Source organism: Aegilops tauschii, chromosome 6, assembly GCF_002575655.3.
Source record: "Aegilops tauschii subsp. strangulata cultivar AL8/78 chromosome 6, Aet v6.0, whole genome shotgun sequence".
NCBI classification, from domain to species: Eukaryota; Viridiplantae; Streptophyta; class Magnoliopsida; order Poales; family Poaceae; genus Aegilops; species Aegilops tauschii.
The window spans coordinates 359,762,478-359,777,685 of record NC_053040.3 but is presented as its reverse complement, the minus strand read 5'-3'; the positions used below and the strand labels follow the sequence as shown (position 1 = coordinate 359,777,685).

The 15,208-nt window shown below is 40.9% G+C and overlaps 1 protein-coding gene across 1 annotated transcript; it reads left to right on the top strand.

Moving 5' to 3' along the window:
- Positions 1–4,131: 4,131 nt before the first annotated feature.
- On the top strand, positions 4,132–7,239 carry LOC141026093 (uncharacterized). Its single transcript, XM_073502059.1, has 3 exons — positions 4,132–4,215; positions 4,352–4,498; positions 6,979–7,239. Exons 1-3 carry the CDS (start codon positions 4,132–4,134, stop codon positions 7,237–7,239), a joined length of 492 nt encoding a protein of 163 aa, XP_073358160.1.
- The last annotated feature ends 7,969 nt before the right edge of the window (positions 7,240–15,208 follow it).

The window sequence follows — 15,208 nt, the reverse complement described above, 5'->3', positions numbered from 1 at the left end:
ATCCAAGAGTTCATACTAAAATAACACCAAGTTATCCTTTCCAATCGATCAATCTAAGAGTTCGTACTAAAACAACACCATATGATACACATCAACCAACTCTAATGTCACCTAGATACTCCAATGTCACCACGAGTATCTATGAGTTGATTATACGGTATGCATCAATCAATTTCAGATTCATAATACTCAATCCAACACAAAGAACCTCAAAGAGTGCCACAAGATTTCTACCAGAGAAACAAAGACGAGAACGTGCGTCAACCCCTATGCATAGATTACCCCAATGTCACCTCGGGAATCCGCGGGTTGAGTGCCAAAACACATATCAAGTGAATCAATATGATACCCCATTGTCACCACGGGTATTCATAGCAAGACATACATCAAGTGCTCTCAAATCCATCAAAGTATTCAATCCGATAATAATGAAATCTCAAAGGGAAAACTCAATTCGTCACAACAAGATATAGAGGGGAAAACACCATATTAACAAAGCTCGCGATACATCAAGATCGTGCCAAATCAAGAACACGAGAGAGAGAGAGAGAGAGAGAGAGAGAGATTAAACACATAGCTATTGGGACAAACCCTTAGCCCCGAGGGTGGACTACTCCCTCCTCATCATGGTGGACGCGGGGATGATAAAGATGTCCACCGGTGATGACTCCCCCCCCCCCCCGGCGGATTGCCGAAATAGGGTCTAGATTGGTTTTTCGTGGCTACAGAGGCTTGCGGTGGTGGAACTTCCGATCTAGGGTTATCTCTGGGGGTTTCTGTATTTACAGGATATTTGGCGTTGGTTACACGCGAAATAGGCCTCGAGGTGAGCACAACCCACCTGGGCGCGCCTGGGCCTCCTGGCACACCCAGGTGTCTTGTGCTCACCACCTTCACCTTCTGGTCCTCCCACGAAGCTTCTAGTGCCTCTGTTGTTCCTAAAAATTCGTCAAATAGTTACATTGCATTTGGAGAACTTTTATCTCTGCACAAAAAACAACACCACGGTAGTTCTGCTGAAAACGGCGTCAGTCCGGGTTAGTTCCATCCAAATCATACCAAAACCATGTAAAATTGTTGTAAACATGGCATGAATACTTCATAAATTATAGATACGGTCGAGACGTATCATGGACTCATATGGCATAACTGGTTTAAGGATTTTGGATGTACAAGCAGTATTCCCACTTAATGCAAATAGAGGCTAGCAAATAGATTGAGAAGCAACCAACCAAGAAACGAAAATTCTCAAAAACGAGCATTAAGCATAACTAACACCGAACAATGCACCACAAGTAGGATGTAATTCCATTGCATACATATTGACTTTCGTGCTCGCATATGGAATCACAAGCCTTAACACCAATATTCTTACTAAAGCATAATTATTTACCAACATGACTCATATATTACGATCATCATATCTCAAAACTATTACAAAGAATCAAGTTTATTTTGTCCAATATCTTCATGAAAGTTTTATTTCTATCCCTCTTGAATATCTATCACTTTGGGACTAGTTTCATATATTGCCATTGCTTTTGACAAGCTCAAACAAATTTAAGTGAAGAACATGAGCATAAAGATTTTCATCTCTCGAAATAATATAAGTGAAGCATGAGAGAATTTCTTCGAAAAAAATTCCTAACTCTCAAATAAATCTAAGTGAATCATGAGAGTATTTCTTCATAAAAATTAAAGCACACCGTGCTGAAAAAGATATCAGTGCAGCACTAGATCAATTCCATAGCTCAAAAAATTTAAGTGAAGCACACAGAGCAATTCTAACAAATCATAGCATCATTATGGCTCTCTCAAATAGGTGTGTCCAGCATGGATAATTGTGACAAACTAAAAAGCAAAACAAGCAAAGACTCCTATAATACAATCCAAGCAAAACTCATGATGTGTGATGAATAAAAATATAGCTCCAAGTATATTTACTAGTGGTCGTTAGAAGAAAGAGGGGATGCCTTCCGGGGCATCCCCAAGATAAGTTGCTTGGTTCTCCTTTAATATTAACTTGGGGTGCCATGGGCATCCCCAATCTTAGGCTCTTTTCACTCCTTATTCCTTCATCCATCGTGATCTCACCCAAAACTTGAAATCTTCAATCACACAAAGCTTAACAAAACCTTCGTGAGATCCGTTAGTATAATAAAGCAAATCACCACTCTAAGTACTGTTGCAAACCCATTCATATTTTATTATTGCATTATACCTACTGTATTCCAACTTTGTCATGGCTTATACCCCCCGATACAATCCATGGATTCATCAAAATAAGCACACATTGCAACGAAAACAGAATCTGTCAAAAACATAACAGTCTGTAGTAATCTAGACTTTGACCATACTTATGGAGCTCCAAAAATTCTGAAAAATTAGGACAACGTAGGAAATTTTTATATAAATATTGTGTACAAAAATCAGAATTTTATCTCGCTTCTGTGATTTTTAACAATTCAGCTACTGGGCGCAAAAGTTTCTGTTTTTTAACAAGATCAAATCAACTATCACCCAACATGATCCCAAAGGATTTACATGGCACACACACTAATTAAAACACAAAAACACAATCATAACAGTAGCATGATTGTGTCAACACAAAAAAATAGAAATAAAAAGAGAAAAAAATTATTTTATTCATTGGGATGCTTCCCAACAAGCACTATTGTTTTATGCCCCTAGCTAGGCATAATAATTTTAATGATGCTCACATGAAAGACAAAAAATTGAAGCACAAAGAGAGCATCATGTATTATGTGAAAAACAAGTTTAAGTCTAACATACTTCCTATGCATAGGCATTTTATAGGGATTTTTTTATCAATACAAGTAATTTCTAGCATATGCAAATAGGAAGAAGGAAGGATTAATAATTTCAACGTAAAGAGAGGTGATTTAGTAACATGAAAATTTGTACAACCATATTTTTCCTCTCTCATAGTAATTACATGTAGGACCGTAATCAAATTCAACAATATAGCTATCAAATAAAATATTCTCTTCATGATCCACATGCATGCAAAGTTGACACTCTTCCAAAATAGTGGGATTATCATCAAGCAAAGTCATGACCTCTCCAAGCCCACTTTTATCAATAATTTCATAAGACTGAACACTCTCCAAATACGTGGGATTATTTTTACCTAAAGTTGACGCTCTTCCAAACCCACTTTCAATATTATTGCAAACATCAATATCATATTCATCATGTGGCTTGAATAAAATTTCAAGATCATAAGAAACATTATCACCCCAATCATGATCATTGCAATAAGTAGTGAACATAAAAAAATCATCATCCCCAAGCTTGGGGTTTCACATATCATTAACACAATTGACAATAATAGAATTTATAATAACTTCATCGCAATCAAGTTGTTCATTGAAAGAGATATCACGAATCACTTTATCAATCACTTCATCACAATTTTCAGATTCACGAATTTCAAGAAAAACTTCATAAATATAATCTAGTGAACTCAATTCACTAGCAATTGGTTCATCATAATTGGATCTTTTAAGAAGATTAGCAAGTGGATGAGGATCCATATCAGTATATTTTTAGCATGCAAAGACGCAAGCAAATAGAAGGCACATGGCAAACAATAAAAAAGACAAACAGAAAAGAAGGCAAATAAAAAGGCAAATATTTTTGTCCTTTCCGCAAAAACGTTTTAGAAGTGGGGGAAATGAAAACGAGAGGCAAATGGCAATTAATGTAAATTCCCAGGAGATGAGATTTGTGATTAGGAACCTGATAGATGTGAGTTAATTGCACAGAAGTACCACAAATTGGGGCATTATAAGCATATTGGTACCAAGATTGGTAATTTTTACGTGTTAGTACCAACTCTGGGTGAGGCATTGCAAAATAGGCTAAAACGACTGTTTATACGTATTGAGGGATGAACTGACCGTTTGGCCCGCCCATCAGGTGCCACACTGTCCAGTGTGTGCGTACCCGCGTGATGACTCGGACGAGGCCGGCTCGAACCGTTTTACCCTCGATAGCTGTCGGCCCGAGCCACCCCCCGCTCCATTCTTCCTCTTCCTCCTCGCTCCTCGCTCCCTCACCGCTGCCTGTGTCCCCGCCCGCCGGCCGTAACACCACACTGCCGCAGCCATGGTTTTCGAGGACGAAAGCAGTGAGGACACCTCAAGCCTCTCACACATTCACTCCTCCTCTTCCACCGATGGACTCAACCAGGTGAGTTCATTGGAGCTAGGGTTAGGGTTTGAGAATTGGGGATTTTTGTGTTTAGCTTGATTTTGATCTGGGGATTTGCTTTGATGTGGTTTCCTCCTCGTCTGCACATGGTGTTAACTTAGATTTGCTTCTGCAGGTCCCCTATTCACTTGAGGACCCGGAGTACAAGGGGCTTGAGCTAGATCTTATGGTGTTCTGTGAGAAGCATGGCAAGGCATCAGAGAGGTTGGTTGCATTTGAAGGAACAGACACTGGGAGAAGGTTCTTAGCATGTGCAGAGCTGGTATGTTTCTTGCCTACTTTGATTATGTACAGGATTGTGTTCATTGATAGTGGCAGAGTCTTGTTTGCTGCTAAGTGTGATTCAGCTATGTCTATGGTCAATTTGTTAGTCTTATATGCCCTAGTGTAGTGCTCATTGTAGGAATGCTCAATATTAAGTTTACTGGAGTGCAATTTTGCTAAATATGTGCTCCTGTTGTGTGCACATGCTCTTCCTTTATACTTGTTGCCAAATGCAATGTTGCTTAGTGCTCACATTAGCCCCTCCATTAGCTGATCTGTTACTCCCAATAAGTAACTATTGCTTACTGTTGACAGTAGTTACTCTCATTAGCTAGTGTATTGCTATAATGCATATGCTGTAAACTAACTATATATTTAGATGGAGGAGGAGTGGGCTACTCCCAGTAGCTATTGTGTTACTAGAGATGCATATCCTCTTCTAGGCTGTGAACTAAGTATTGCTCTTGTAGGCAGTTGCATGTGTTGTTAGTTTGAAGACCACATGCTAATGTAGTGTATTTAGCAAGGCTGTGAACTTACTGTTGCATGTGTTATTACTAAATGTGCTACGGATCTTATATATTTAGATGAATTGTACTAACCATGGCATTAAACTCACTGTTGCCTTTGTTATTTTTCCAAGAAGGTCAAAACTGTGGGTTTGTTGAATGGGTTGATCACCAGTGGCCCCCAACAACGCATAATGCATTGTTGAAGCTTTGGGAAATGTATGAAGATGCCAAGATTGCTAGGAGGAATGGCAATCTTGAAAGTGCTCTAAAGATTCACCATCTGACAGAAGAGAAAAAGAAATTGGAAGCCAACTATGACAAGTTAGTTCAAGATGTGCATGAACTTATGAATTTCCAGGAGGACAGGTGCTACCTCTTGAGCACTGGGTTGGTTTTCCCTTGAAGAGGAAAGGGTGATGCAACAAAGTAGCGTAAGTATTTCCCTCACTTTTTGAGAACCAAGGTATCAATCCAGTAGGAGACTGCACGCAAGTCGCCTCATACCTACACAAACAAATAAGAACCTTGCAACCAACGCGATAAAGGGGTTGTCAATCCCTTCACGGCCACTTCCAAAAGTGAGATCTGATAGAGATAAAAAGATAAATATTTTTGGTATTTTTATGATCTAGATTGAAAAGTAAAGATTGCAAAGTAAAATAGATTGGACACTTATATGATGGAAAATAGACCCGGGGGCCATAGGTTACTAGTGGCTTCTCTCGAGATAGCATAAGTATTACGGTGGGTGAACAAATTACTGTCGAGCAATTGATTGAAAAGTGCATAGTTATGAGAATATCTAGGCATGATCATGTATATAGGCATCACGTCTGTGACAAGTAGACCGAAACGATTCTGCATCTACTACTATTACTCCACACATCGACCGCTATCCAGCATGCATCTAGAGTATTAAGTTCATAAGAACAGAGTAATGCATTAGGCAAGATGACATGATGTAGAGGGATAAATTCAAGAAATATTATATAAACCCCATCTTTTTATCCTCGATGGCAACAATACAATACGTGTCGTTTCCCCTACTGTCACTGGGATCGAGCAACGCAAGATTGAACCCAAAGCTAAGCACTTCTCTCATTGCAAGGAAGATCAATCTAGTAGGCCAAACCAAACTGATAATTCGAAGAGACTTGCAAAGATAACAAATCATACATAAAAGAATTCAGAGGAGATTCAAATATTGTTCATAGATAATCTTGATCATCAACCCACAATTCATCGGATCTCGACAAACACACCGCAAAAAGAATTAAATCGAATAGATCTCCAAGAGAATCGAGGAGAACTTTGTATTGAGATCCAAAGAGAGAGAAGAAGCCATCTATCTAATAACTATGGACCCGAAGGTCTGTGGTAAACTACTTACACATCATCGGAGAGGCTATGGTATTGATCTAGAAGCCCTCCGTGATCGATTACCCCTCCGGCGGAGCGCCAGAAAAGGCCCCAAGATGGGATCTCATGGGTACAGAAGGTTGCGGCGGTGGAAATAGGGTTTTGTGGTGCTCCTGGATGTTTTCGGGGTATATGTGTATATATAGGAGGAAGAAGTAGGTCGGTGGAGCTGCGAGGGGCCCACAAGGGTGGGGGAGCGCCTCCCTGCCTCGTGGCCTCCTCGCTTCTTTCTTGACGTCCACTCCAAGTCCCCTGGATCACGTTTGTTCCAAAAATAACTCTCCCAAAGGTTTCATTCCGTTTGGATTCCATTTGATATTCCTTTTCTGCGAAACACTGAAATAGGCAAAAAAACAGCAATTTGCACTGGGCCTTCAGTTAATAGGTTAGTCCCAAAAATAATATAAAAGTGCTTAGTAAAGCCCAGTAAACATCCAAAACAGATAATATAATAGCATGGAACAATCAAAAATTATAGATACGTTGGAGACGTATCAACAGGGTGATAGATTTCAGTTATCTGCAATCTAACCTAACATATTAGCAGCAATTTAGAAGTGAGCTGGTGGCTGGTATGAAGGAAGAGATCGCAAAGAAAGATGCAGATCACCAGAAGCTTCAGGAAAAGTATGATCTCCTAGTGAACTTGACAAGAGCTCAAGCAACTGTCATCCAGAACTTGAAGTTGAAACACAGGAAAGAGAAGGAAGTGCTGACTGAAGCTAGGATTAAAATGGAGTTTCAAAATGCAGAGTTGAAAAAAAGTGAGGAGAAGCTCACCCATGAGAAGCTAGGGTTGAAGCTTTAGGTTGCTGATCTACTAAAGGGAAAGGAGAAGTTTAGTGAGGAGAGGGTACAGTTAAAGCTTCATGTTGCTAAGCTCATCAAGGGAGAGGAAAAGCAGAAGATCAATGGGATCCAAGCCATGTTAGAGGAATGAACAAGGTGTTCATGAAGATCACCGGGCATTGCTGACCTTTTGGGAAGTATGGTTGTGTAATGACCTTGTTAACTATGCTTGTGTAATGTATGGTTGTACAAATTGTGAACTTTGGGTGTGTATGTATCAATTATTTATGTTGTCCATCCTTTGCTAGCAAAGGATAAATGGCAGCATTTGAACTCCACTATGTATTTGAACTCCAGTATGTATTGGTGAACCATGGTACTGTATGTTATAATATAGTAAGTTATTTCTGAGATACCATGCTTTGTTTTTTTTTACTGTACACAGTAGGGCAATGCCCCACTTCTATTTTTATATATTAAAAAAGCCCAAATGGAAGAAGTACAAAATGTTACAAAAGGCTTGAGGAAAGCCTAATAAATAAAAGAAATAAATAAAAGAAGAGAAGAGAAGAAAGAAAAAGGAATACAAAAGAGGAAGAATAAAAAGAAAGGAGGAAAAAGAGCAAGCTAAACTAGGTGACCATCAGGTCAAGAGATCCAGCCATGTGTTGAACAGAGCAACATATTTTTCCTTGATTTTGTACTTTAGGAATTTGAGTTCCAGATGTAGATTGCTCTCCAGCCGTGGAATGAAGGCTGTATGTTTTCAAAAATCAAGTTATCCAAATGTCCCAGGATTCTAGGATAACAATTTCCATGGCAAATGGTAATCCCAATTTATTTGTTGTGTCCTGTATAGCTTCCCAGATTGATTTTGGTGCATCTCTATTTGGGCATACAAAATCCCAACATCTAGCTACAAAAGGGCCTTCCCAGAACAGGCGAAATAATGTTTCTTCATGTTGACATCTCATGAGAGCACCGTTATATGATTCCAAGTAGAAAGTTTTCCTCCTGAGCAGATTCCTTGTATTCACTGTATCATGCAAACCCATCCAGAAGAAGATCTTGTCCTTTGGCTGACATGAGCTTTTCCAGATCCATTGGAAGTGTGGTGGAGTAGCTATTATACCAATCATGACATTATAAGCTTTCTCAGTGGAGAATTGTTGGGATCCCCAAATGTAACTCCAGGTATCTATGGAAGTAATGTGATACAATGTTTTTATGCCTTCACAGATATCTTCTAATTGCAGGAACTACTGGTATGCTTGTGTTGTAAATGGTAGGTGAAACTGGTCTTCCATGAATTCAGTTTGCAGAGCTGTGTGAACTGTAATGTGTGTATCCCTTGCAAAAGAAAAGATCTCTGGAAATTTGTGGTTCAGACAATTGGAGGACCAGAAATCATACCAAAATGCAGCTGATTTTCCATCACCCAGGTTACATTTGGCCATAGATTTGAATAGATCAATCAGTTTTAAGTTTGCTCTCCACCAGAATGAGCCCTTCATTTGATCTCCTGGAAGATGTCCATCACTGTAATAAGCTTCCCAAATAATGTTAACCCAAGGTATATTTTGCCTGTTGTAAAACTTATGCAGGTTTTTCAGCAGCAGAGCCTTATTGTGAGTATTCAGATCCTTGATTCCCAGCCCTCCTTGATTCTTTCGCCTACAAACAGTTTGCCATTTGACTAAACCAGGTCTATGATCTTCCATATCGGATCCTCTCCAAAGGCAGTGCCTAAGATATTTAATGATCTGTTTCTTGATTGTCTCAGGGATATCCAAGCAGCACATAAAGAAGATTGGTAGTGAAGCAAAGATGGGCTTCACTAGTAATAGTCTTCCTGCTTGTGTCATGAAGGTGGCAAGTGTTGGGGAACGTAGTAATTTCAAAAAATCCCTACGCACACGCAAGATCATGGTGATGCATAGCAACGAGAGGGGAGAGTGTTGTCCACGTACCCTTGTAAACCGAAAGCGGAAGCGTTAGCACAATGTGGTTGATGTAGTCGTACGTCTTCACGATCCGACCGATCAAGTACTGAACGCACGGCACCTCCAAGTTCAGCACACGTTCAGCCCGATGACGTCCCTCAAACTCCGGTCCAGCCGAGTGTTGAGGGAGAGTTTCGTCAGCACGAAGGCGTTGTGACGATGATGATGTTCTACCGACGCAGGGCTTCACCTAAGCATCGCTACAGTATTATCGAGGTGGACTATGGTGGAGGGGGGCACTGCACACGGCTAAAAGATCAAATCAATTGTTGTGTCTTTGGGGTGCCCCCTGCCCTCGTATATAAAGGAGCAAGGGGGGAGAGGTAGCCGGCCAGGAGGAGGCGTGCCAGGAGGAGTCCTACTCCCACCGGGAGTAGGACTCCCTCCCTTCCTTGTTGGATTAGGAGAAGGGGGGAAAGAGGAGGGAGAGAGGAAGGAAAGGGGGCACCGCCCCCTCTCCTTGTCCTATTCGTACTAGAGGGGGAGGGGCGCGCAGCCCTGCCCTAGCCACCTCTCCTCTTCTCCACTAAGGCCAACTATGGCCCATTAAACCCCCGGGGAGTTCCGGTAACCCCTCCGGTACTCCGGTAAAATCCTGATTTCACCCAGAACACTTCCGATATCCAAATATAGGCTTCCAATATATCAATCTTCATGTATCGACCATTTCGAGACTCCTCGTCATGTCCGTGATCACATCCTGGACTCGGAACTACCTTCAGTACATCAAAACTCATAAACTCATAATATAACTGTCATCAAAACTTTAAGCGTGCGGACCCTACGGGTTCGAGAACTATGTAGACATGACCGAGACTCGTCTCCGGTCAATAACCAATAGCGGAACCTGGATGCTCATATTGGCTCCCACATATTCTATGAAGATCTTTATCGGTCAGAATGCATAACAACATACGTTGTTCCCTTTGTCATCGGTATGTTACTTACCCGAGATACGATCGTCGGTATCTCAATACCTACTTCAATCTCGTTACCGACAAGTCACTTTACTCGTTCCGTAATACATATTCCACAACTAACTCATTAGTTGCAATGCTTGCAAGGCTTAAGTGATGTGCATTACCGAGTGGGCCCAGAGATACCTCTCCGACAATCAGAGTGACAAATCCTAATCTCGAAATACGCTAACCCAACAAGTACCTTCGGAGACACCTGTAGAGCACCTTTATAATCACACAGTTACGTTGTGACGTTTGGTAGCACACAAAGTGTTCCTCCGGTAAACGGGAGTTGCATAATCTCATAGTCATAGGAACATGTATAAGTCATGAATAAAGCAACAGCAACATACTAAATGATCGAGTGCTAAGCTAACAGAATGGGTCAAGTCAATCACATCATTCTCCTAATAGAATGACAACCCATGTCTATGGCTAGGAAGCATAACCATCTTTAATCAACGAGCTAGTCAAGTAGAGGCATACTAGTGACACTCTGTTTGTCTATGTATTCACACAAGTATTATGTTTCCGGTTAATACAATTCTAGCATGAATAATAAACATTTATCATGATATAAGGAAATAAATAATAACTTTATTATTTCCTCTAGGGCATATTTCCTTCAATCATTCACTTGCACTAGAGTTAATAATCTAGATTACACAGTAATGATTCTAACACCCATGGAGTCTTGGTGCTGATCATGTTTTGCTCGTGGAAGAGGCTTAGTCAGCAGGTCTGCAACATTCAGATCCGTATGTATCTTGCAAATTTCTATGTCTCCCACCTGGACTAGATCCCGGATGGAATTGAAGCGTCTCTTGATGTGCTTGGTTCTCTTGTGAAATCTGGATTCCTTCGCCAAGGCAATTGCACCAGTATTGTCTCAAAAGATTTTCATTGGACCCGATGCACTAGGGATGACACCTAGATCGGATATGAACTCCTTCATCTAGACTCCTTCATTTGCTACTTCCGAAGCAGCTATGTACTCCGCTTCACACGTAGATCCCGCCACGACACTTTGTTTAGAACTGCACCAACTGACAGCTCCACCGTTCAATGTAAACACGTATACGGTTTGCGATTTAGAATCGTCCGGATCAGTGTCAAAGCTTGCATCAACGTAACCATTTACAATGAGCTCTTTGTCACCTCCATAAACGAGAAACATATCCTTAGTCCTTTTCAGGTATTTCAGGATGTTCTTGACCGCTGTCCAGTGATCCACTCCTGGATTACTTTGGTACCTCCCTGCTAGATTTATAGCAAGGCACACATCAGGTCTGATACACAGCATTGCATACATGATAGAGCCTATGGCTGAAGCATAGGGAACATCTTTCATCTTCTCTCTATCTTCTGCAGTGGTCGGGCATTGAGTCTTACTCAACTTCACACCTTGTAACACAGGCAAGAACCCTTTCTTTGCTTGATCCATTTTGAACTTCTTCAAAACTTTGTCAAGGTATGTGCTTTGTGAAAGTCCAATTAAGCGTCTTCATCTATCTCTATAAATCTTGATGCCCAATATATAAGCAGCTTTACCGAGGTCTTTCATTGAAATTTTTTATTCAAGTATCCCTTTATGCTATCCAGAAATTCTATATCATTTCCAATCAGCAATATGTCATCCACATATAATATCAGAAATGCTACAGAGCTCCCACTCACTTTCTTGTAAATACAGGCTTCTCCAAAAGTCTGTACAAAACCAAATGCTTTGATCACACTATCAAAGCGTTTATTCCAACTCCGAGAGGCTTGCACCAGTCCATAAATGGATCGCTGGAGCTTGCACACTTTGTTAGCTCCCTTTGGATCGACAAAACCTTCCGGTTGCATCATATACAACTCTTCTTCCAGAAATCCATTCATGAATGCAGTTTTTACATCCATTTGCCAAATTTCATAATCATAAAATGCGGCAATTGCTAACATGATTCGGACAGACTTAAGCATCGCTATGGGTGAGAAGGTCTCACCGTAGTCAATCCCTTGAACTTGTCGAAAACCTTTCGCAACAAGTCGAGCTTTATAGACAGTAACATTACCGTCAGCGTCAGTCTTCTTCTTGAAGATCCATTTATTCTCAATGGCTTGCCGATCATCGGGCAAGTCAACCAAAGTCCACACTTTGTTCTCATACATGGATCCCATCTCAGATTTCATGGCCTCAAGCCATTTTGCGGAATCTGGGTTCACCATCGCTTCTTCATAGTTCGTAGGTTCGTCATGGTCTAGTAACATAACTTCCAGAACATGATTACCATACCACTCTGGTGCGGATCTTACTCTGGTTGACCTACGAGGTTCAGTAACAACTTGATCTAAAGTTCCATGATAATCATCATTAACTTCCTCACTAATTGGTATAGACATCACAGGAACCGGTTTCTGTGATGAACTACTTTCCAATAAGGGAGCAGGTATGGTTACCTCATCAAGTTCTACTTTCCTCCCACTCACTTCTTTCAAGAGAAACTCCTTCTCTAGAAAGGATCTATTTTTAGCAACGAATGTCTTGCCTTCAGATCTGTGATAGAAGGTGTACCCAACAGTCTCCTTTGGGTATCCTATGAAGACACATTTCTCCGATTTGGGTTCGAGCTTATCAGGTTGAAGCATTTTCACATAAGCATCGCAGCCCCAAACTTTAAGAAACGACAACTTTGGTTTCTTGCCAAACCATAGTTCATAAGGCGTCATCTCAACGGATTTTGATGGTGTCCTATTTATCGTGAATGCGGCCGTCTCTAAAGCATAACCCCAAAACGATAGCGGTAAATTAGTAAGAGACATCATAGATCGCACCATATCTAGTAAAGTATGAGTACGACGTTCGGATACACCATTACGCTGTGGTGTTCCGGGTGGCGTGAGTTGCGAAACTATTCCGCATTGTTTCAAATGTAGACCAAACTCGTAACTCAAATATTCTCCTCCACGATTAGATCGTAGAAACTTTATTTTCTTGTTACGATGATTTTCAACTTCACTCTGAAATTCTTTGAACTTTTCAAATGTTTTAGACTTATGTTTCATTAAGTAGATATACCCATATCTGCTTAAATCATCTGTGAAGGTGAGAAAAAACGATACCCGCCGCGATCCTCAACATTCATCGGACCACATACATCTGTATGTATGATTTCCAACAAATCTGTTGCGCGCTCCATAGTTCCGGAGAACGGCGTTTTAGTCATCTTTCCCATGAGGCATGGTTCGCAAGTACCAAGTGATTCATAATCAAGTGGTTCCAAAAGTCCATCAGTATGGAGTTTCTTCATGCGCTTTACACCGATATGACCTAAACGGCAGTGCCACAAATAAGTTGCACTATCATTATCAACTCTGCATCTTTTGGCTTCAACATTATGAATATGTGTATCACTACTATCAAGATTCATCAAAAATAGACCACTCTTCAAGGGTGCATGACCATAAAAGATATTACTCATATAAATAGAACAACCATTATTCTCTGATTTAAATGAATAACCGTCTCGCATCAAACAAGATCCAGATATAATGTTCATGCTCAACGCTGGCACCAAATAACAATTATTTAGGTCTAATACTAATCCCGAAGGTAGATGTAGAGGTAGCGTGCCGACGGCGATCACATCGACTTTGGAACCGTTTCCCACGTGCATCGTCACCTCGTCCTTGGCTAGTGTTCGCTTAATCCGTAGTCCCTGCTTTGAGTTGCAAATATTAGCAACAGAACCAGTGTCAAATACCCAGGTGCTACTGCGAGCTCTGGTAAGGTACACATCATTAACATGTATATCACATATACCTTTGTTCACCTTGCCATCCTTCTTATCCGCCAAGTACTTGGGGCAGTTCCGCTTCCAGTGACCAGTCTGCTTGCAGTAGAAGCACTCAGTCTCAGGCTTAGGTCCAGACTTGGGTTTCTTCTCTTGAGCAGCAACTTGCTTGCTATTCTTCTTGAAGTTCCCCCTCTTCTTCCCTTTTCCCTTTTTCTTGAAACTGGTGGTCTTATTAACCATCAACACTTGATGCTCCTTCTTGATTTCTACCTCCACAGCTTTTAGCATTGCGAAGAGCTCGGGAATCGTCTTATCCATCCCTTGCATGTTATAGTTCATCACGAAGCTCTGCTAGCTTGGTGGCAGTGATTGAAGAATTCTGTCAATGACGCTATCATCCGGAAGATTAACTCCCAGTTGAATCAAGTGATTGTTATACCCCCGACATTTTGAGTATATGCTCACTGACAGAACTATTCTCCTCCATCTTACAGCTGTAGAACTTATTGGAGACTTCATATCTCTCAATCCGGGCATTTTCTTGAAATATTAACTTCAACTCCTGGAACATCTCATATGCTCCATGACGTTCAAAACGTCGTTGAAGTCCCGGTTCTAAGCCGTAAAGCATGGCACACTGAACTATCGAGTAGTCATCAGCTTTGCTCTGCCAGACGTTCATAACATCTGGTGTTGCTCCTGCAGCAGGTTTGGCACCTAGCGGTGCTTCCAGGACGTAATTCTTCTGTGCAGGAATGAGGATAATCCTCAAGTTACGGACCCAGTCCGTGTAATTGCTACCATCATCTTTCAACTTTGCTTTCTCAAGGAACGCATTAAAATTCAACGGAACAACAACACATGCCATCTATCTACAATCAACATAGACAAGCAAGATACTATCAGGTACTAAGTTCATGATAAATTTAAGTTCAATTAATCATATACTTAAGAACTCCCACTTAGATAGACATCCCTCTAATCCTCTAAGTGATCACGTGATCCATATCAACTAAACCATAACCGATCATCACGTGAAATGGAGTAGCTTTCAATGGTGAACATCACTATGTTGATCATATCTACTATATGATTCACGCTCGACCTTTCGGTCTCAGTGTTCCGAGGCCATATCTGGATATGCTAGGCTCGTCAAGTTTAACCTGAGTACTCTGCGTGTGCAAAACTGGCTTGCACCCGTTGTAGATGGACATAGAGCTTATCACACTCGATCATCACGTGGTGTC